The sequence below is a fragment of the Electrona antarctica genome (genome assembly GCF_951216825.1).
Source record: "Electrona antarctica genome assembly, chromosome: 17".
NCBI lineage: Eukaryota > Metazoa > Chordata > Actinopteri > Myctophiformes > Myctophidae > Electrona > Electrona antarctica.
Window position 1 is genome coordinate 33,842,535 of NC_136798.1, and position 24,737 is coordinate 33,867,271.

Sequence of the window (24,737 nt, forward strand, 5' to 3'; positions counted from 1 at the left end):
AACGACGTTAGGAGTCATATTTTTACAAATTTCAGCATTTAACTACAATTTCATTTGATATGGTTATAATGTGGTTATATTCATGTAGAAAACAGAAGAAGAAATGATTATTATAACTAAAGCTAGCAAAATAAACTAGAATAAGATGCAGAGGTCGTTGTTTTATTGCATCCCTTAACTATAAACTGTGTTTTGGGATACAAAATGCACCCTATTTTAATCTCTGATACTATGATGACTAAAAATGTCTTAGACCTACTATCAAATCTAGATCACTTCGATCGCTTTATCTATTGTTCCATTTTCTGCTTGAAGTAACCTTTTTTAACTACACATAATTTGCGCGGAAATGAAGCAAAGTTAATGAATATCGTGTATATAAGAGTGTGTGAGATTGGAATAAGCAGAGTAAGCATCAAATAAAATAAAAAGCAAGGTAAATAAAATACATATAGATAAGACAGAGGGAAGTGCAGAGGGACTGTCTAGAGTCGACAGTGTCAAATAATCTAGAGGATAAACAATGGACATACAGCAGCAGTTTACAGTTCAGTTATCCACACACACACACACACACACACACACACACACACACACACACACACACACACACACACACACACACACACACACACACACACACACAGAGCAACGCAGCGCCAGGAGCCGTAGCCCAATTAGGCAGGACAATAAATTCTAGCCGGGGCAAGTACTACTAGTGTAGTGGGCAGACTGACCTGTACAACCTGAAGGTCAGATCCTGTTATGTTAGGTCATATATTTTGGCTTCTGTTCAGCCTTTATAAGTCCAGCTCCTCATTCTGTGTTGTCACATCCTGATGTTGATTCATTCATCTCAGAAGCAACCAGTCAACAGGACAAACACAAGTTTGTATGGTAAGTACATCTTCTGTACACTTTGATATGGTTTTATATAATGCACTAGCCTAGACGACCTTACAGTCGTATGCAAAGGCTATAAACGTATGCCATTTAGGTAGACATAGCACTCTGTTGTGTATACATATATTCTATTATATTCTACTATTCTACTGGATGTAAGGTTCTTAGCTTGCTTATGCCAAAAAGTGGTGACCCGTTTAATTGAATGAGATTACTCACAGTTGCTAAAAGACGGCAAGGCATCGGCAAGTCCAAATGCGTCGGGATTGATTTTCCCTTTCCTTTGTGGCAACAAAGTGAACGAACAGTGAAATTACACAGTATAGGTCTTAAATGGTACCGTGGTAATCGAGTACTCTAATTGAAAAAAACTATCATGTTTAGTTTAGTTTAGTTTTTTTTTTAGCAAACATTTTGTGGATTGTAGTTTAGCATAATGTGATGCTGAAGCAGAATACCAGCTCTAACACTAGTAACACCCTGAGCGCACCAGGACGGAGTTCTCCACCCTATCAATTAGTATCGCTCAGCGCTCAAGACAGAGATTGATCAAAAGGACGGAGAATATTGATATCAAAACCGATCGCATCGCTCCACAGGCTGGGAGCGTCTGTTGCGCAACACTCAATGTTATTTTCCGGTGGGAGTCATCGAAAATGTTCCCCCACCCATTTTAGCCGACGAGATCGAAAATAGAATAGAATGTGCAGCATTGTGCAGCATTTTGAACGAAACGGGCCACTCTTTGGAAGGCAATGTTAGCCAATCAGTATAGAATCTGAGAAATCCAACAGACTCGTCTTGATCACATGACTACAGAGATCATGTGTACCGATTTGCGTGAGATTTGGATGAAATCTGTGCGACTAACATAAGCAATGTGTTTTGCAGAAATCGGCCGCATGGTGGCGCTATAACCGGCAGATGTGGAGGGATGCAGGGAAAATGTTTTTCCATGGCCTCTAGGGAGTGCGCATACATAAGTTGTATACAGATTGATGCAGTTATAGCTAAAAACAGGAATTGGCCTGTTATAGCACCACCATGAGGCTGATTTGGAAAAAAATTAGTGGCATGTGGAAACTCAGCCTAGTGGAAATGTGCGTGTATAATTTCACGGAAATTGCACACTGTGTTTGTGATTTGTGGCATTTTGTTCGAAACGGACCAATCATGTGAGCTTTGGAAGCCAATCTTAGTCAATCAGGATGGAAGATGGGAAATGGTGCAGATCCGTGTTGATCACATCACTATGGAGATAGTGTATACCGAATTGTGTGATGTATGGATAAAATGTGCACGAGTAATCTACAGAAATGTGTTTTGCCTAAATCGGCCTCATGGTGGCGCTACAACAGGCTGTTGAAGAATATTTGGGGCAGAGGTTCGTCGTTGGCATCCAGGGAGTGTGTGTGCAAAGTTTGGCATGGATCGGTCCAACGGTGGCGGAGATTAGCTGGTAACGGACGGACGGAAGGACGGACGGACACACACACACACACACACACACACACGGACGGAGTGCAAAACATACTCTCTCCCCATGCCTTCGGCCTGGTGGAGACAATAATTGAGCCAAAGATATACATAATTGCAGCAGAATGCAGACGAAGATATGCAAATTGAAGTAAATATAGTGTGGTTACCAGTAAGACGCCTAAGGGCGAGAAGCGACATCGCCCTAAGATGGCGCTTTGGCATGGGGGGTCAGATCAACAGAATGAATTATGTACTGGCCATATAAGGAGCATGTCTTGAGTGTACAGGGTTTGATGAGGTCAGATCAACATATGTAATGTAAGAACAGGTCAGCTCCATATATGGAGATCTAAGGGTGGTAGCGGGGACATTATCTTGCTGCTGCACTAATAACTTGACCTGGGGGCTTGTCTGGGGTGAGTGACGGGGAGAGTGACGTGTCAGTGGCACAGTGGGATAGGTGTCAAAAATGCAAGGTTTCATAGTTAACTGCGACCAAAACAAAATGCATGTAATTGACTGAATTAAAAAATATATATGAATAATTGAGCAACCAAAGTAAAAAAATATAAAATACTTGCAGCAGAATGCAGACTAAGATATGCAAATTGCAGTAAATATAGTGTGGTTATTATAAATATAGCAATTCTGAGCTGGATGGTACGGGGAGCGGCCCGAGGTGGAGTACAATGTGTGAAGAAATTGTGCAAAAGTCCAACAAAAATGTCACGTCTGTGTGTCACGTCTCTGCTCAAAGTCAAACATGTGCACACACTTTTTCCTGTTTGTTTGAGGTCAGCTTAATCATCACACACACCTCAAAAACAAGCTTCTATGATTGCCCTCTGGTTGTTTTGTTAGCTGTGCCTGTGTTTACACAATACTGTACTGTACTCCCTCCAAATGTACACAGCTACTTTCCCCATTGGCCCATTCTTTAAAGTGTTGTGCTTCAACACTTGCTTTGGGCAATGTAATAATTGCTCTGTAGTTATATAAAGGTTCCTTGCAGACACCTGCAGACATAACGTGCAGTAGTGGGACAGAGGGAGGGGTAGACTGTGGTCTGATGTAACGTGTTGCTTCATTGCTCAGCAGAACAGCTCCTTGAAACGCACTGGAATGTTGCATCAGCCACCGGTCAAGCTCCAGAGTGACGCCACAGCCGACCAAATACAAACACAGCCCGTTTGAGTGACAGCCCACAGACCAATGCCTTCGAAAAGGGCAAGCGCGTAACATCAGGAATTCCAACCAATGGACTAGCTCGTGCGTCAAGGAATCCCGCCCCTAGGTGGCGGACCAGCATCCGATTGGACAGATTGCCTTAATCGCCCGCCCACTGTCGACGCTCATTGGTCGGATGCTGCTGTTTCGATACGCCCCTCGAGACAGAGAGGATAAAACCGTGCCAGCTCGGACTCGTCACCAACTATAATATCGAGGAACAACAGACGCACCTTTATTTCTCCGGATAGAGAACGGAGAATATTGACAAGAAAGGAGCCTTAAATCACACTTTAAGCCGTGTTAGTGCCGGGATATCTGTTATTAAGATACATTTCGGTTTTCAGTTGCTTTTAAAAGAAACAAACGTTGGCCGGTAAAAGCTGGCCACAATCTTGTAGCTGTCGCCCCGTTCTTATCGACCCGAGAGCCTCGCAAGGCCCGGCCATGGCTTTTTAACGCGGCTATGCGGCAACACTAAATGCCCCAGGCATGCATCAAGCACGACCACGCGACCCCCCTTCCATCACAACTGCTCCGCAGTTGGGCTCCGGTACCGTCCGAGGTATCCCGGCGAGCCAGCCCGTCCCCTTGCTCCTGGACCGGCGGAAGACTGCGACGCTGACTGCCACCTAGTCGGCTAGAAAAGAAAGAGGCCCTGCCATTTTTATTTTGGCCCTTTTAAAAAGAAACATCGCTAACGTCTAAAGTTATCCACGTCGTTTTATTTATCAACAATAACAGCATGAAGCCTCAAGATATCGTGTCCGGAGGGAAGGCCACGGTCACCAGTCTGTGGATCTTCGGATATGGCTCGTTGGTGTGGAAGCCCGACTTCAAGTACCGGAGGAGCCAGGTCGGCTTCATCAGGGGCTTCAAGAGACGCTTCTGGCACGGAGACAACTTCCACCGTGGGAATGATGACTTGGTAAGATGATCAGATCAATCAAATCAATGTCTTGTTATCAGTGGCGTATCCAGGAATTACGTTTTGGCCAGGCAAGATATGTTAATTGTCGTCTCCCCGCGCACAATCGTATATCAAAGAGATATACCTGCCAGACGAGTGCGATACAAAGGCTGAAAGGCATGCATTTACATTCCAATGGGTGATTGAGGGTCGCAGGCAGAGATCATATTTGTGACCCATTTTTCTCATCTTGTCCCCGCCCTTCTCTCTTTCTCTCTGCAGCCCGGTAGAGTGGTGACGCTGATTGAGGATGATGACGTAAGTGGAAAACATTTGACTTTTTTTCCCTATTTGTCATTTGTGTTGGGGGGGGAAAGCAGCAAATCTTTGGTGCTTTAGCCTGTTCTATGCCTGATTTATATATGAAATGGCCGCTGTACATTCAAGCTTTAGTTCATGCATAATGTCCCTCCCTCGAGACAAAGATGGCTGACATTCCTCTCTCCCTTTCTCCCTCCCACCCACAGGCGACCACGTGGGGCGTGGCCTTCGAGGTGACCGGCTCCCAGGTGGAGGAGTCCCTCAAATATCTGAACGTGCGCGAGGGCGTGCGCGGCGGCTACCTCACAAAGGCGGTGGAGTTCTTCCCCGACGGGGGCGACGATGACAAGGAGGCCATGACTGCGCCGGTCCAGGCGCTGGTGTACATCGCCACCGCGGACGCCCCTCTCTTCCTGGGGCCCGCCAGCCCCGAGCTGATCGGCGCCCAGATCGCCGTGTGCCGCGGCAAGACGGGCCACAACCTGGAGTACCTCCTCCGCCTGGCCGACTTCATGAGGCAGAGCTGCCCCCGCGTGGATGACCCGCACCTGTTCGCCATCGAGGCGGCCGCTCTGGCCGTGGTGCCATACCTGTTGGCGGTCCAGTAGTCGGATTGATACTCTCTCAAAATACTGTGGATAATAAAGTAGATATAACACAATGCATACTGTACCACACACACATACTGAGGTTTTTCCATCTAGGGCTGAAACGGTTGACCCATTTAGGCTGATATTAAAAGCACCTTCTAAATCCTAAATTTTATGAAAAACATTTTTGTATTCCAAAGATTTACAGATTCATGTTGCTATAAAGCAACAGTGACATGGATGCTTTCCTGGATTGAAAGGTATAACAATGTATATGCTTTCCAGGTCTAAATGGGTAATCCAACTAATTGAATTATCAGATTTATAATATATATATATCCAAGTCAAATAGATTTTCAAAATTTAAAATTAGCCGACCCACAAGCTCAACTCTTGAGCTTGTAATTGTAAAATGGTATTTAAACATTAAGACACACCCCTAAACTTGATTAATTGACGCTAAGATCATCTGATAGTTGCAGCCCTGTTTCCATGTCATCCAACCGCCTGTAATCATTATTTGTGTAGGTCCTTGATGTATTTGTTAAACACTGTAGTTTCAAAGTGAGTCCTATCCGTCCACTGAACACAAAAGCCATTAAAACGCTGTGAGAGATGATAAAAAGGGAAGCATACTTTAAATGTGCAGAGAACATGTTTTTTTTTTTTTTTTTTTTATCTGAGCATGATCGTTAAGTTGTTTTTAAAAAAAGTTATCAAGTCTGTTCTGTTGGGTGAAGTTTTACTAATGAGCATTACGGTTTTATCTCCGTTTTCTTTTTGCCATTCTAAACAAACTTGTCAACTTGTTTTGCACAGATGTCTGCAACTGGCTGCTGTGGTTTATTTCTATGCCTTTGTTTTAAAAGGTTTGATTTTTGGCACGATTTCCATCTAAGTGTGTAACAGCAGATTACAATAAACGGTCAAAAGAAATTAATGGTTTGTTTCTTTGGAAAATTAATGTTATTTATATTGTCATTAGATCAAACTTCTCAAACATGGACCCACAAATTAATACATATTTTAAGACCCATTTGTAAACATTGTGTTTATTAGATTGGATTTAGTAATTACAGTTCAACAGTCATTCTAAAAATCATTCTTATACATTTTCATAAGGAACTAACTTCTAGATGTTGAAATAATACTGTATCCCCATTTTGATAGTTCTTAAGTTTGATGGTAAATCGAGTGGCAAAGCAACATGCAAAGTGAGTTTAACGTTGTTTAATGCAATCAGATAGGACTTTTCTGTTTGGATGCATGGGTTATCATGGCCAGATAGTTTTTTGCCACTCAGTAGGCATTCCTGCATAACTTCCGGGTTTGATGATGATGTCACGCGCATACCCTCTATTGTCACTAAAGAGTAGCTGATTTACAAGCTTGCAGTGTGCTGGGCTGCAAGACATTGTGAGCTTGTAGATCTGTTATTTTCCTTGGGGATGGGGGCAGGGAGGTGGTTCCATGGACTCTTACAGGTCTGTAACTCTGAGAATAAAGTATTGACAGACTCAAGTAAAGTAAAAAATACAGTACAACAATTGTACATGAGTAAATTAAATGAGTTACTGCACCACTAAATAACCATTTACACGTGCTGAGTGACCGAAGGCAGTGTTCTTTATCGCCGTAAATGACAAAGAAATAAATACATGCTTGTGGAAATCAAATGACCTTACCTATGTGTTTGTTGACACTGCACAGAATGTCAGGTTGTCACTTTGATATTTGCCTTAAAGTAAACACATGGCAGATTAATCAGACACGTGCACTGCATGCACGGAACAAACACACACGCACACACCACAAATAGCTTGGAGCAAATACACATACTATCGTCTGGCATGTGGAAACCTCATTATGTCCAAAACTTGTACTTTTCAGGATTCAAATTAAAACGTAAAAAGTAGCATATCTAAACGCTCAAAATAGACCTTGTGGATCTGCTATGTTTATGCTTTTCTGTGACTATCAAGTAGTGCGTGTTAATTTACAGGGGGAAAAAACACAAAAAGTGTTCCCCATGCTACTGCATGGGGACAGGAAGGCCCAGGAACATATATACCCACAACACCTGACACCTTCTGGCTTCAAGCCAGCAGGCATCATAATACTGCATGGTCTTACTGTGTTAGTGCCTGACTCTGAAGGTGGCTAATACTGGCTAGCCGCCTAGAAGAGGGTCTGTCTATATGCGTGTGTGCCTGACTTGTTTGTCTCAAATTGTCTGGAAACTAATCTCACAAACCACTGGAGCGATCAGTGCCATATTTCCTGTGCACACTGCCAGTAGAACCAACTTATAGTACTTACTTAATCACCTTCGTTCCCTGTGGAACATAAGGCTTCAGTTGCGACTGTCCCATCCTGTGCACAAGGGGAGAGGCGCACCAACATGCAACATTCCGCATATGTGTTGTATTCTTTGGTATATTTAATTTAATTTCATAATGGAACATTTAGAGATAACAGACATCATCAATATGCCATGATCAATACACCAGAAATAAATTATAGGCCTAAAAGCTGAGTGCCAGCGCCTTTAGTGTCATTATGGCGTGGGCGCTATAACAGAAACAATGCCTCATTACAAATCAAATTGCTCCTGCAAAGAAATATGGTTGCTGTCGGGTAGAACTCCATATTCTAACTTTTTGTGTTTTTTCTGTACATACTTGTACAGTATGTGCAAATATACAGTGACAAAAATCACCCCAAGGAGTGGACCAATATTATATCTATACACACTCAAAAGCGAGCTTGTAGATCTGGTACTTTTGATGCTTTTCTGTGACTATGGTGTTTATTTACGAGAAAAAGAAAAAAAACACAAAAAAATAAAAAGTTGGAATATGGATAAAGGTTTCTGCCTGACAGCAATGATATAGAACAGACAGAAAATTGGACAATAGAAAATTGGAAAAACATTGCCTGATGCGATGCATCATCACATTAAGCAATGTTTTTCCAATTTTCTACTGTCAGAGAATTATTCTCTGTAAACCCCCAGTGTGCATGACAATCCCAGTAGTTGTGAAATACTCAGACCTGCCCATGTGGCATCATCACCGGCCATGCCACGTTCAATGTCACTGCTTTGCTTGGTTTGAACTGCAGCAGATCGTGTTGACCCCTCCGATTGATATGTATGTATTTTGATTTATTTGTATTTCATAGGTATGTCTTTGAAATATCTCGATTATTTTCATTGTTGTGTTTGTGAATGAATGCATGGGACCCGAATGGAAACAAGACCGCAAGGTCTTTTTTCGGTGCTATCCTTTTGGACCAATGTGCTATGACTGTGCCATGTACTGTTTGCATTTTCTATTGTCTAATAAAATAATCAATCAATCAATCAATCAATCAAAACCATGTGTACAGTACATGCCTATAAAAGCAGTCCATTGCTGCCTTCAGATTAGCTGGTTAGAAATCTGCATTAAGGAGCAGTTTACTACACATTACGGTGGCCGTTGAGTGTATTATTTTCAGGGATCGGCCATGAGAATTGTCACACGTCAGGGGCAACCAGTGGCCACAGCCAAATGGACCCTTACAGGTTTGTGACAAATGGGCCCGTATGAACCAATTTGACCAAATGGACCCGGCCCGTAAGGGTCCATTTGGATCCATTTGTCGGAGAATCCCTGCATTAGAGCAACGTGTAAGGAAGGACACGTGTGTGTGTTGGACGTGACAGGTTGGACGTGACTCAAGTCAGAGTGCTTCCAGGACGGGAGCTTATGTAAGCGTGACCTCTGCCACCTGGAAGTCCTGTGTTTACAGTCTGCTCCACCGAGAAAGTCACACACACGTGTCACCCAGCACGCACTCACGCACGCACGCGCACGCGCACACACACACACACACACGCACACACACACACACACACACACACACACACACACACACACTCACGCCCAACAACACAACGAGAAACCCAACAGACACCATAGCAATGGGAAACAATAATGGTGGTGACATTTCTTAAGTCAGGAATAACTTTGGTCATTTATTTATTAAAGAAGGGACATTTTCAGATCAGGATTCGGGGATGAATAAAGTATCTATTTCCTGTGCACAGTGCCAGTAGAACCAACTTAGTATATACTACTTACTTACTTAATCGTCTTCGTTCCCTGTGGAACATAAGGCTTCAGTTGTCTGCTTCCATCCGGTCCTATCTGTGCACAAGGGGAGAGGTGCAACAACACCAAGAACATGCAACATTCCACATATGTTTTTTATTCTTTGGAATATTTAACTTTAATTTCATAATGGCTCATTGTGGCTCAGATTGACCAGAAACCAAATTTTGAGATAACAGACATCATCAATATGCCATAATCAATACATCAGAAATAAATGACAACAGCTGAGTGCCAGCGCCTTTAGTGTCATTACGGCGTCGGTGCTGTAACAAATGACACAATGCATCACACTACAGCATCACACAAAAACATCAAAAGTATCAGATCAGCTGCTTTTGCCATTTTTTTGTTTAGGACCAAATGAGGTTTCCACCCAACAGAGATGATATGCAGAATGTCCCTCTGGCTCTCCTTTGACCTATAAATCCTTTTCAACCGTGTTCAGCCTGGCTTCCCTATTTTGGCCATGTTGTTCTAGGTGGAAATTGTAAAAAACAAACAAAAAAAGGCATTTTCTTTCTCAATACTTGCAAAAATTGCATTTTCTTTTAAGAATGCTGGATATTTGCATCAAGCAGGCATGCAACATTATATAACTCTAAGAGTTTTACAGGTCTTAAAATAACAAATGGTTTAAAAAAAGGAAAGAAAAACAATTGATCAAGAACGAGTCATTGGACAGATTTAACACTCGTTTATTTTCACTTGGCTTTTCCTGTTAGTAAAATGGCAGATTTTCTTTTCATATGTACACATGAACTATAAAAATAGACAAGAGAATGAGCGAAAAACCAGCAGGAAAACGCGGCTCTTAATATTATGTACACCGATAGAGAACATCATCATATCATCAGCATATCATCACGCTATTAACACAAAACTAGAGGAACCCATGGGTGCTCATTGAACGCAGGAGTCAGGGCACACTAAGCCATTTAATCCATAAACATCAAACATCACAGCATAGACATAGAACAGCGCTTCCCAACCTTTGCTGGACCCACTTGAAAATCTCAAAAAAACTTTCACGGCCCACCCATCTGTGTGCATTTTCAGAGCATGTTTATTGTAATGATCAATAAATCGATTATGTGCTGACTTGGATCAGTGGAACTTGCGTTGTATACATTAAGTTCCTATTTATCGGTATCACAATGTAAACTAATTTGTCACGTTTTTAAACAAGAAATACTGTGACTTTCTTTTTTCTGCAATATCCTCACAGCCCACAGGTTGGGAATCGCTGATCTAGCACAACACACTTCTCATTAGAATCGTCAGTGAGTATCCTTCCTGTTAAATATAAAGAAAATGGCTTTGATACATTTTAGCTTGTGTGAACATATGATTCACATCTGTCATGAACTGCCACACATAAATTAAATACCTAACTTGAAGTCATACTGTGTACATTTTTCAATGAAACAAAAGATATTTTTGATAAATAAATGTTTTCTGACAACTTCTCTAAAAAAATGTTTTAGTTGCGAGTGTCTGCCCCGACAATAACCCCAAAACGAAGCAGGTCACCGCAAGTGTACCGGAAATGTATTATTATTATTTTTTTAATGAATACATGTATCCTTTCTGATCGTTGCCTTCAAAAGCATTCTCTGCGCCATGATCATGCAGCGTTCGTTTTGGAGACGGTATTTCTTTGGGATAGTTTCAAACTGAATTCTAGGAATCGCAGTTCGAACAGACCATAGACAAGGGCGCTTGCAATGACAACGGAGCTCATGGGCCTCGCCATAAAAGGCCACTAAACTGAATGATACAACAGCATGACTTTAAGAAACCTCCAAAGAGTTTGACGCGTGGGCAGCGCTTTACATCAATCAAATTTCAAACAACATTGTTCAAAATATATTAACTGCTCTTTTCATGTGTCCTTCAGTTGGGACAAAGGCTTTTTTCCTCCGTAACGACACTGGTTATTCACATCTCTTCATTACAAAAATATAAGAGCTCTATTAGAAAAGCTCTACGGCACAGGGTCACTGAAAAGTTGGGATGGACAATTATCTACCGACAATTAAATAACCTACCGCGTGTTAACGCGTGAGCAACCACACTAAAGACTAAAAACCAAGGTTGGCGGTAAGAGCCCGACCGGTGCCACGTTTTTAGGTCCAACGCTGGCCCCAATTTTGGGGGAGTCCTAGACCAGTGGTTCTCAAACATTTACATTTCAAGGACCCCCCTCAACTCTGACAGTATACAGATGGAACCAAATGGACCCTAACAAGTTTCTATTTGAGACACATACAACCAGAATTATTTATTTTAACCACTTAAGCCCTATTCAAAAAATATCCGATCTGTACAAGCTTCAAAATCTGCTATTTTTGAAAACTTCTGAAAGGTTTTGCGTATAACGACACGCCCCAAAATAGGGACACCCAAGTTCAAAGCGGTTAGAAATCGGTACATATTGGCTGCACAAGTGTCAATATCGTCGTAAAACAAAAACCTCTAATAATGGCCAATATATCAGCCAGTCCGATATATCTCGGTTCGGGCTCTAGCTTGACGGAAGACATGGCTCAGTGCGTGTGACACGAAATGCCTCTTTAGCTACGTGATGATCGACTGTCACGTCGATCAGACGTGTCACCAACAAGGTAAATGAAAAGTACAGCTTGTGTCTTCTGCAAAATAAAAAAAAGCGAATGGAAAACCTCTTGTGGTCACAACGCTGACGGAAATATTCGGAGCAGATAGTTTCTGCTGACTGGGAAAAACATGAAAATAACAGACGTTGCGAGGAACTGCGACAGACTGTACCATGACCATAATGTGTGTGTGTGTGTGTGTGTGTGTGTGTGTGTGTGTGTGTGTGTGTGTGTGTGTGTGTTGTGGGCTAATGCAGTGGTTCTCAAAGTGGGGGTCCAAAGACCCCCGGGGAGAGCTTGAGGGGGATCTCCGACAAAATGAGTTCATCGTCGCTGTTGTCGTGAAGAAACCTCTTATCTCCATATTTTAACTTTTTGTGAGTTTATTGTAAGTTTAACGCCCTACTCACACAAAAATATCACAAGCAGCAGATCTACAAGCTCGAAACATGGCTCAAAGCATTGCGTTTTGACCTTGTAGATCTGCTACTTTTGATATTTTTCTCAATTTCTATTGAAGAAATATATATTTTCAATCCTGAAAACTAAAAGTAACAGTTTGGGACATACGGGTTTATACCCGACAGAAACATATAGCATCAAAACCAGTCAAGCATTATTTGATACTATTGCTATTTTAAAGTTTTGAAAAAAGTGGAGGGGGCCCATCATGCCCCCCAAAAATATTTATTTGGGGGTCCTTGACATGAAAAGGTTTGAGAACCACTCAGTGAGTGTGTGTGTGTGTGAGTGTGTGTGTGTGTGTGTGTGTGTGTGTGTGTGTGTGTGTGTGTGTGTGTGTGTGTGTGTGTGTGTGTGTGTGTGTGTGCGCATGTTAGCAGCATGTTGAAGGGCAGCCAGTCTCAGCTACTGTAAATACTGTTGCCTGTGTTTACAGAGGAATCACAGTGTGAGCAGGTCACTTATGGATGCGTGCGTGTGTATGTGTGTGTGTGTGTGTGTGTGTGTGTGCGCGCGCGTGCGTGCGTGCGTGCGTGTGCACGCGCGTATGAATTTGTCTATGCATGTACTATTGCAGTTGTTCTCAAAGTGGGGTCCAGGGACCCCCACTGCTAAATATGTTAATATAACATCACACTCACTTTAACCCAAATTTATACTTATTACCGTATGTTAAAAAATAGCCAATCTACAATCGTGTTGTGAGCTTATAGCTTGGCTATTTTTGAAAATGTTTGAATAATGGCACATCAAATTTACAGATGGGGGTCTGTGGCTAAATACATATCAATGTGGGGGTCCTTGACATGAAAATGTTTGAGAACCACTGTTTGAGTATGTATGTATGTATGTATGTATGTATGTATGTATGTATGTATGTATGTATGTATGTATGGTCTCTGTCAGGTGGAAACCTCCTATGTCCAACACTGTATAGTAAAAGCAAAAGTAGCAGATCGACAAGCTCAAAACGTAACGCTTCGCGCCGCATTTCGAGTTCGTAGATGTGCTACTTTTCATGCTTTCGTGTGAAACTGCAGTATGACCAAGTAGGGCGTTAATTGAGCAGTTGAGACGAATAACAGTCTAAGTCCACACTAATTATCCATAATGTATAAATCATAGATAAGTGGTCAGGACAGCTGTGGGTCAGAATAAAGTATGGACTTAGACTGTTAATCGTCTCAACTGCTCAATTTACAACAACAAAAAAAGTTAGTATATGGCGATAAGAGGTTTCTGCCCGACAGCAATGACAATGTATGTATGTACTGTATGTGTGCAGTATGGTACTATCGGGCCCCAGGCCCTCCGGGTCCCTTGCCCTTCCTGGGTGGAGTGTGGCTGGGATGGTGCAGGCTGTGTGCAGGTTGTTTCTGGGGGCTTGCGGAGGGCTGGGTGGAGGCCGGCACCGTGCCGGCTCCACCGAAAGCCCCCGGGCCGGCGCCGGGCCGACCCACCGACAGCGACGAGGGTGGCTGCAGGGGGACAGCTGCAGAGATGCCTGCTGGGAAAGAGGGAAAGGACGGTGCAATTGTACTACGTCTCATGGAATAAGGAAAATCTGTGAATTGTGAGACAGCGTGAAAAGAGCCACATTTCCTAAACACTGAACACGTCATGCTGTAAAATGATGCTGCTTAGGTAATTATCATTCTAAACCTATGTTATATAATTATGTTCTAGAATCTACAGCCAAACAGTTGACGAAATCACAGATCGAGTGTGTGTGCGTGCGCTAACCTTTTGCCACGCTGTAGCCATAAGCAGCGTAAGCGGCAGCGGACGCGGCCGCTGCTCCCGCCATAGCTCCTGCCATGGCGGCTGCGCTGCCGCCGGCCGCCCTGCGGCCCCGCCCTTTTCCCGCAGACTTGGTCCCGGTCCCGCCCCCGGATCCTTTGGGCCGCCCCCGCGACCGCCCAGCAGAACGGCCCCTGCACGGACTGACCGTCTCCTGACCGGACACACCTGAGCACACACACATAACCATAAACAACCTCTCTGTTAAAATTACGTCTTTTCCTGTTTGCAGTGATTGTGATGGTGATTGTGATCAGTGATGGGGAGTGCATACACCCCTTCCTTGTCCCACTAGTCACAGACAGTTTGATGTTCTATGAAGGCCCTATACACATACACACTATCCACAGACGTCTTCAACCATCCTCTGCAGCCGCCATATTGATCTTATTCCGTCCATCTGACCCAGTACGTCCACTGATGTTCTTATGGACCTGGGTTGATGGCCTAGCTTTACACAGCCGGCTTCCCTCATGCCGTTGCGTATGCTAGCAGAGGACAGCCCTGTCGACGCAATGAGTTGACTGTGGCTCGGGAATGTGGCTGCCACAGCCCCGGTGGTGGTGGTGCACCAGGTACGCGTGTGGCCTTTAGCACCTGCCAAGCTTCTTAACACAGAGACGAATAAAAAAGACGTTAAGTCCGGTAAAGTCTGTGTCTCCTGGCTTTAACAGGAATGCGATAAGCTCTCTTCAGCGGTAGCCTCGCCCCAAGTAATAAGACAATGATATAGTAGTCTCCGTGCCGTCTGCAGTCTGCATGCCAGGACCCTCGAGGCAATGTCCATGAGGCCTGGTCTATCCCTCACATACCGGCAAGTATAAGGCAGGAGCTCTAACCCATTGCTGGCCTGCTCTATTTACTCCATCGATCAGGCCTGATGGAGGAGAGAGAGAGAGAGAGAGAGAGAGAGAGAGAGAGAGAGAGAGAGACAGAGAGAGACAGGCAGGCTCCAGCCTGGCGTTGACCGGGTCTCTCTGGCTACTGGAGATGAGCGCCGCTCGGAACGCGGAGAGTTTTCCAGAACAGAGTGTCATTACACAGCATTACTTATCATTACACTAAGACCTGAACCGAAACCACTGCTGTTCTCCTCTTCCATAGACTGTGTGTGTGTGTGTGTGTGTGCGTGTGTGTGTGTGTGTGTGTGTGTGTGTGTGTGTGTGTGTGTGTGTGTGTGTGTGTGTGTGTGTGTGTGTGTGTGTGTGTGTGTGTGTGTCTGTCTGGTACGGAGCCTATAAGCCCTGCTTTATCCCTGTAGCTTCTCTCACTCTCATCCTTGCCTCTCTCTCTCTCTCTGTGTCTCCTGCTGGGATCCAGTAAAGCAGCATTAGAAAACCACACAGTCACACCACATCTCTCTGAGGAGAGACCTCCAGTCCACTGTCAGCCAGCACCATTTTACTGTCCTTTAACCAGAAGGGAATTAAGGAATAGACAGCAAGGAAACCAAGAAAACAGGGAGAAACGCCTGGTTTATCTCTTCATCAGACATTTGTTTGATGAAGAGCCGGTGTCGGTGAGGCTCGAAACGTTCCGTGCAAATGATGGAAAAGCAAGACATTTCAAATGTTGGAGCATGAAGTGGGCCACACCATACATGGGCAACTGGCGGCCCGGGGGCCACATGCGGCCCCCACCATCACTTAATGCGGCCCAAGATATATTATTGTTTTCAGCTGTTACAATTCCAAACATGATACACTTTAAATAGCCAACGCAAAACTCTAAAAGGACACGGTTTTAATGGGTTAAAAAAACATGCATTTCCTTTCTGGGGGAAAGACTGTTATGTAGACGGTTTGATAAAAATAAAAAAAACACTTAAAAAAACATTTTAATCAAAAAGGTACTTTTCCTAGGGTGGTGCTGGGATAACCACGTGCAGAACTAGGGAGGGAGCGCTTGTTTTACACCGCAAGCTACTACTCGCCCCGCCCTACTAGTAGTAGCTGGTTTTCTCATGCTCTAATACAGACAGAAAACCCATTCTGCCAGCCACCTCGCTAGCGTGCTGGACTACTCATTCGACTTTCAACCCACACCTCATCAAACCTCATCAAACCCTGGATAGCCATAAATGGAGAAGACTGGATCATCACCTAGATCTGCATATATGGAGCCGGCCAGCAACTTTAGATCGGACCTCAAACCCTTAGATCTCCATATATGGAGCTGACCTGTTCTGACATTCCATATGTTGATCCCCACCCCACCTTCCTCTTCGATGTCTCCCTTTTGACTGATACCTGTCCATTCAAACTCTAGATGGGCACGCCCCAAAGTTATTAGTAGAGTTCTCAACAGGCCCTGAAAATTAAGGCCCGGCCCTACCTGGGCCCTCATCAAACCCTGTACACTCAAGACGCTGCCCCCGCTGACACCCTTAGATCTCCATATATGGAGCTGACCTATTCTGACATTCCATATGTTGATCTGACCTCATCAAACCTTGTACACTGAACTCAAGACACGCTCCATACATGGCCAGACCTCATCAAACCCTGTACACTCAAGACACGCTCCATATATGGCCAGACCTCATTAAACCCTGTACACAAAAGACACGCTCCATATATGGCCAGTACAGAATTCATTCCATATGTTGATCTGACCCCACATCCCAAAGCACCAGCGCTCGCCCAGCAGTCTGCCGTCACCCAGGCGGATGCGTGCATGTGACCTCAAGGCGTCTTACTGGTACAATATAACTGATACAAGCTGCATGGTAGAGTATGTTGATTCTCCCCCGCTGGTTATTACAGTATGTGTGAGCGTAGCGCGTTGCTTGGAGTGCCGCCTGTCCGCCCCGGCCAAGTCGGAGGATGCACCGTGGAGAATTCAAAAACCCACCCAGAAGCCCAACAAGCGCCACATGTTTTAATTATGGAAATTGGATTAAGTTCTGTTGTTGTAGTAAATAGCTCTGTCAGAACATTGTTCTGCACAGATGTTTCCTGAGTCCCAACGTTACCTCAGACGTCCAACGAGGGATAAGTCGTTTAGACCCGAGGCCGATTCCACATGAATGTCTTCTAAACAGTTTTTTGAGAAACTTGTTGTTTCTATGTCATTGCTGCTCAAACCATTTCATGTCAAGTACCACCCGAAAGTATGTTTATTTGGCCGTGAACCCTCATCTTAAAATATTTCGTTCCATGGACCCCCAGAAGTACAGATTTGAGTTTTTAAAGCGAAAAACGTCTGCTTTAGAAAATATATAGATTCAAAGATTTGCACACATTCTTTTATGATTTTACAAAAGTAGCCAAAGTATAAAATGATGGTTAAAGTGGTTAAAATCTAAAGTGACATGGATGCTTTCGCGGTTTAAATGGGTTAAGATGGTCCAGATTGGACAATCTTCACACAAATGATGAATGATAGCAGAACCTATATAAAAGTGATATATCATTCAGATATATCACTTTTATATTACTGTTGTAACTATCTTCCAAAGGAACACAATGGAAATAAGCCTTCCATTCCAGATTTTTTTGTGTTTATCCTGCTTTTTTTTTACTACGCACATGTTTTTACTTGTACATGTCAAAGAATTCAATCAATCAAGCAATCAATCAATCAATCAATCGAGGATTCACATTTAGAGCAGGGCTGCAGCTATGGATTATCTTCTTAGTGATGACTCTATCAACGATTCTTTCGATTATAGAATAATCGAGGAGCACGTTTTTTATGTTATATTAATGGATCGATTGAACACTTACACTAAGCGTATAAATTCATAGCACAACGGAGTCGTGCAAGAAATAGTGAAAATAGTTTAACTGCAATGTCGTCGTGAGATTGTAAATCACTATGATTTAAACATTAAAAAAATATTTAGCTTTTTGCCTAGAATGGCATGCCCAAAATAGGGACTGATTATCAATTATTCTAAATTGATATAGTTTGCATAACGCTTTCAATCCTAATTTAGAATCAAATATGATTAAATCCTTTTAAACCCTAACCTTAACTAAAGAGAAGTGCATATTGTGCAATAATAATAATAATAAATGATTATTAATAATTAGGCACGTAACGATATATCGTACATCGATATATATCGATATGAATCCAGACGATATGAATCGATTTAATGAAATAAAAACATCGATTTTCAAAAGAAAAAATAAGAATTGAGTCACTTTCAGTAGTAGAGCAGGTGCCCAGGTGATAGTCGTTGATGCTCATTAATACATCAAGGAAGGCAATTATGTTTCTGCACTGTCAAAAGTAATGCTACTTCTTTTGCAATGTAGTTAATTAAAAAATTTGAAAAAAGCTCATGGGGGAAAGATAAATTATATAAAATAAAATAAAACTTCTGGAAAATATTTTTTGTTTAAAATATCATGAAAAATCGTATCGTGATACGAATCGTATCGTGAGTTGAGTGAATCGTTACATGCCTATTAATAAATGTTATTATTAAAAAATAACGTTCTACTCTGCCAAGCACAATCAGTCCAGTGACCAGCACATGGTTGAGTGTCTTTAACAAGGATTATTTCATTACGTTTCCAAAACCATCATGAACAGTACACACCATGTAAACCAGTGGTTCCCAAAACGTTTAGCCTGTGACCCAGGCTAAAAGAAATCTGAGAAATGTGTTGTCTTCCTTGGGACCCAAACTAGTGAAAATCTCCATCTGCTACTTTAGAATTTGAATCCTGAAAAGGGGACATTTTGGACATATGAGGGTTCCACCTTAGAGTATATATGAATAGAGACGGCACCCGGATGAAACCCTGAGGCGAAATGGACATAGTGGCCGAATTTGATATTTCAGCGTGGGCCCAAACACATGAACGCGCTGGTCCGTTGAACGCAGCGCGTTCATGTGTTTGGGCCCAATCCATCCCAAAATGCACTCTGTTCCTACCCAGAATGCACAGTGAAATCGCCTCATGCGCTTTTGAGCAACTTAATGCAAGTGGATGGGAGGAGAACTCGGGTGCCGTCTCTATTCATATATACTCTAAGGGTTCCACCCACCCGATATAAATCTAAAATGACACCGATGTTTTAACGTGTCGACTATAGCGTATTCCTCCAGCTGCACGCTGAAGCCTCACTGTAAGCCAAGTAAAACAAACAGCCCTATACAAGATAGTATTATCATGTTGGATTGATATGGACAGGAGGGGGGGATTAGTGGGACTTCCACGGAGATCACGGAAAACGTAAACAGTGTTCCACACCGTTATCAAGTTTTAAATGTCTGTGGTATACCTCACAATCACACTGCCCTGCCACTCAGAGCTGATTGCGTAGGTTTACATAGCGTCCGTCTCTGTCGGGTGGAAACCTTATATGTCCTGTTGTGTGATGCTGTAGTATGATCAAGTAGGGCGTTAATTGACGAAGAAACACAAAAAGTCAAATTATGGAGTTAGGAGCCCTAGACTGAGCATACATGGGACATACAACTGGCGCCCTTGGGTCCACATGCCGCCCCCCACCTTCACTTAATGCGGCCCGCATAGGTTCATATCCGAATACTGATATATTATTTATTTCAGCTGTTACAATTCCAAACATGCAAACATAACCCCCTTCAATTTCTTAGTAGCTTTAATGGCTAGTATACCAAATGTATTGTCTTTTTAATATCCAATATTTGTATTTAAGTTCATGAAGTTAACAAAAGTAGGCCTATATGCATTTGAAATTAAATACAATTTAAACTTTTCAGGATTCCAATAGCTAAAAAACTATTCAGAAGAAATAGCAAAAATACAGTAATAGATCTACAAGCTGTGGGGAAGCGTTTCGAGCTTGTAGATGGTGTATTTTTTGCTACTAATGTCAAAGTAGGGCATTAATTACAAACAAATTTAAAATATGGAGATAAGAGGTTTCTGCCCCGACAGTATATGTAATCTGACCCTCTGGAGTGAGTGTGGATATACAGGTATAGTGGCCCCGCCCCCTCCATCATCAATGCCCACCCCTGCCCCAGAACAACTACATGACATATAGCAAACGACTTGGGATTTAGGAGGCATTTGTAGAATCAGCCTCTGGTCTTAACCCATTTTGGACAGGAACCCCTTTTGGTGTTTTAAGCATCATCAGTTATACTTCAGCTATTTTTGAAAAAACGTGAAAATCTTTGAATATATATTCTTTCAGAGCCAACGTTTTTAAATCAAATCTTTGCTTCTGTGGTGTCCCTGGAACTTTTTCAGATGGGGGTTGGTGGCCAATTACATATCATTTTGGGGGTCCTTGCCATGAAAATATTTGAGAACGACTGACATAGAAACATGGGTTTATCAGAAAACTGACAAAGACATTTGTAGAATCGTTCCCAGGTCTAAATGGGTTAATGGATTAACGGAGAACCGATATTTAGTACATGATGTACAATATGTTTGTGCTGGATGTGATTGCTGTGTGTTCTGTGTGCTGCCTAACACACGTCTTCCATTACTACGCTGTGTTAAACTGTTCCATTATTGAAACAGAGGAATAAACAACGCAGACGTAACGCTGCTAAACCACAATTCATCGCGTCGGGATTAAACAATCAAACAATACGGTAATACCAATAAAAAATAATAATTAAAAACACAATTCTTGTGTGTCTTTTCTTTGCGTGTGTGTGTGTGCGTGTGTGTGTGTGTGTGTGTGTGTGTGTGTGTGTGTGTGTGCGTGCATGTCTACGTATGTGTGTGTCCATTCATGTGTGCATATGCATGCACAAGTCTGTGTGCGTACGCATGTGTGTGTGTGTGTGTGTGTGTGTGTGTGTGTGTGTTTGGTTGTGCGCATATGTGTGCATGTGCAATGCATTAACCAATACGGTAATACCGATAAAAAGTTATTAAAAACACTTTTGTGTGTCTATGCATATGTCCGCGGGTGTGTGCGTGTGTGTGTGTTTGTGTGTGCAGGGATACAAAATGTTGAAGAAACTAACAATGATGAAACCGCAGATTGAGGATTTAACCTTTGCCTTTATGCAAGACTGTTGGCATTTATGGAAGTTGTTTCAGAACATGTATTCTACTGCTACTGCTACTTCTACTGCTACTGCTACTGCTGCTGCTACTGCTACTACTGCTACTGCTACTGCTACTGCTTCTACTGCTACTGCTACTGCTTCTACTGCTACTGCTACTGCTACTGCTTCTACTGCTTCTACTGCTACTGCTACTGCTTCTACTGCTACTGCTTCTACTACTACTGCTACTGCTACTGCTACTGCTACTGCTACTGCTTCTACTGCTACTGCTACTGCTACTGCTACTACTGCTACTGCTACTGCTACTGCTTCTACTGCTACTGCTTCTACTGCTACTGCTACTGCTACTGCTTCTACTGCTACTGCTTCTACTACTACTGCTACTGCTACTGCTACTGCTACTGCTTCTACTGCTACTGCTTCTACTGCTACTGCTACTGCTACTGCTACTGCTACTGCTACTGCTACTGCTTCTACTGCTACTGCTACTGCTACTACTGCTACTGCTACTGCTACTGCTACTGCTTCTACTGCTACTGCTACTTCTACTGCTGCTACTACTGCTACTCAAGCAGGACGTTAATTTACAAAAGAATACGTTCAAATACGGAGATAAGAGGTTTATGTCAATATCTACTATTAGTGTAGGGATTGACTTTACCATCTACATGCTCCACCTGGCGACAGGGTATCAGATGGAAATCAATTGTGGCAAGTGAGAACTTGAATCCATGCAATAATTAAAATTATGCCTTTTCAGATGTTTTGGAAGTGGGTTGTACATTCGACCACAGTAACAACAGCGTAAGGATTCCATTATACAGCTTGGACGGATACAAATGTCAACTGCTTGTGTTCATATAACTTGGAAGCCTCGGGAATATCCATAAATTAGTTGCGAGAGGCATGCAGATTGCAGGAATGCCCAAGCCAAGAGTTATGGCATTGATTAGATTCTGTTCAGTGTCTGTGATAATTGCCAGGCGCCACATATGGAGGAGACGATGCTTCCTGTAACCGTGATCTGTATCCTGGAACACTTTCCCCCAAGTTTGTGTATCTACTATTGTCTGTGTCCAAGAATCCCCCCGTCCCCCGTCAGGGGTCATAGCCCCTGACGGGGGCTTGTGGTGTACATTTTGGTCAAAATTCCATTTTTGCCACAGACATACAAAATGAGAGTGGACAATAATATTATCAGAAACACATAAAGAGCTAGCCCTGAATGGTCATAACAGGTCTGTAACTCAGAGTGTTCATTTGAACACTAAGGGGGGAGTTAAGGGGGTCCTTGCAAATAAAACATTTGAGAACTGCTACTAGTTGGACTCCAAATATGCTAGCCATAGTGTGTGACATTGATTAACAGGGTCTTAACATCAAAATAAAAACATTATAATGTTGTGTAAAAAAATAAAATAAAATCTAAAACCTGACACGGACAATTCCAAGTCTTTGCCACGGACACATCAATTTGAACATGTACTGTACGGACATATGGACGACCCCCTGCTCACCGTTCATGTTGTCAGACAGGGATCCAGACAGGGAGGTGGGGGAGGTGGTGGCTCTGGGCGTGGAGGACATGGGCTCGTCTACGATGACCAGCATGTCACTGCTGCTCTCGTCTCCATCCACTGGCACTGAGCCAGGCTGGATGTCGCTGTTCACCGACACCTGGACAACACACGCACGCACGCACACAGACATGCACACCACGTCAGAAACAACAGTGGCGTTCCAGGAACAAGACGGAATGAACCATGTGTGTGTGGAGGAAAGTGGGAAGGATGAACCCATGAAATGAAAGAGACGAATAAAAGACAGGATGTTGAGCGGAGGAGGACAGACAGTAATGCACGCATAATAACAGCGCACACATTATAGAGAAGGCGTTTAGGCAACTTTCAGACTGTCGGCCCCAAATCAAACTTTAGGCCTACCCAGATCGGAACGGAATGGTTTTGATCAATTCTGAACAGAAAAAAAAGGGAAAAAAATATTTTTTCTTTAAAAAAACAAAACAAATCTTTTCTTCTCGTCTGTCCCTAGTACAAAAATATTTCCAGATGGGGGTCTGCGGCCACATACATATCAATGTAGGGTCCTTGACATGAAAATGTTTGAGAACCACTGCGATAATGATGGACTACTTTCCTTCCTCAGCTGTTTTGCTTTTGTTTGTGTTTACCACCATTGTTTGTACGAACACTCAAAATGAGAAGAACTGACGGTCAAAGATGGCACTCTGCTATAGAGGCAACCGCAGAGATGGTGGTAAACAGAACATTTATTTTCAGGTCGGGATACCATTTTATTTTTTCGATCGAGAGAGAGAGAGAGAGAGAGAGAGAGAGAGTACTCATACAGGCTACAGGATAGACATGCAAAATTGGACGCAATGGCACAAAGAAGTGAGCAGAGAACAACCTGAAAATGTATTTTCTGTTTAATAAAGAGCTGGAGAGACAGGGAGACCCCTGTTACTGAAATACTCTATAGCAACCATTACTATTAGAATATTGAGCTTTCACTTTTTAACAAAAAACGTATAACCAAATATATCACGTTCTGAAAGTGGGGTCCGCCAGGGGTCCTTGGGGGGGGGGGGCTGCATTACTAAATTAATTTACAAGAAGTCTACACAACTAGATAATGTAGAATAATTGTTATTTTTATCAACATTCACCTGTTATCTCTTCTAATGGTATACCACATCAACACAGCATGGATTTGTGGATAAAAACTATCCAACAACAACAAAATATTCTTTAGTTTTCGTGTCTTAGAGGCTAAATGTCATCAAATGGTGGTCCGTGGCTCAAATGCTGAATAAATAATGGGTTCTCGATATGAAAAAGGTTGAAAAGCACTGTCCTAGAAGGAGGAGTAAAACCCGTACCTCGCTGAAGGGGCTGGGCAGGGCGGAGGAGTCCATGTCCACGCTGACGTAGGAGTCGTCGGCCGACAGGTTGGAGTTTTCTGCGGACGGAGCGACGGCGTGAGGGATGACCAGGTTCACCTCCTTCCTCCTCTTGGGCTCACACTCCTCACTCTTCTTCTGAACGGAACGGAGTCGTGTGCATGTTAACAGAGACAACAAGAGCTCGTTGTCTTTGCTTATTTCGTTCATTTGTCTGGCACTTTCCACCTAGTTATTTCTCAATGACGACCGGCGCAGCGTCAATTATCCCGCTTACTGCACGGCTACGTAATAAATAATTTAATACATTGTTTTCAGCATGCATGTTTGACATGCATTCATAATGCAGGTCAAACTGGGCATCCTTG

At 42.9% G+C, this 24,737-nt stretch overlaps 2 protein-coding genes across 5 annotated transcripts in view; one reads left to right on the forward strand and one right to left on the reverse strand.

The window, feature by feature from the left end:
* The first annotated feature begins 3,822 nt into the window (after positions 1 to 3,822).
* chac1 (ChaC, cation transport regulator homolog 1 (E. coli)) lies at positions 3,823 to 6,366 on the forward strand. The gene is made up of 3 exons (XM_079526999.1): positions 3,823 to 4,537; positions 4,802 to 4,837; positions 5,047 to 6,366. The coding sequence occupies exons 1-3, from the start codon at positions 4,355 to 4,357 to the stop codon at positions 5,446 to 5,448; spliced, it is 621 nt and encodes a 206-aa protein (XP_079383125.1). The 5' UTR covers positions 3,823 to 4,354; the 3' UTR covers positions 5,449 to 6,366.
* Positions 6,367 to 10,269: 3,903 nt separating this feature from the next.
* The window catches only part of ino80 (INO80 complex ATPase subunit), an 85,817-nt gene continuing 71,349 nt past the window's right edge, over positions 10,270 to 24,737 (reverse strand). For 2 of the 4 annotated variants that reach the window (XM_079527075.1, XM_079527076.1), the window contains exons 34-37: positions 24,349 to 24,507; positions 22,964 to 23,123; positions 14,411 to 14,635; positions 10,270 to 14,174 (exon numbers count right to left, since the gene is read on the reverse strand). In XM_079527075.1, the coding sequence (XP_079383201.1) occupies positions 13,960 to 14,174; positions 14,411 to 14,635; positions 22,964 to 23,123; positions 24,349 to 24,507 (759 nt within the window). In that variant the 3' untranslated portion in view covers positions 10,270 to 13,959. The remainder of the gene's footprint in view (positions 14,175 to 14,410; positions 14,636 to 22,963; positions 23,124 to 24,348; positions 24,508 to 24,737) is intronic. The other 2 variants (XM_079527078.1, XM_079527077.1) reach the window with 2 other exon arrangements.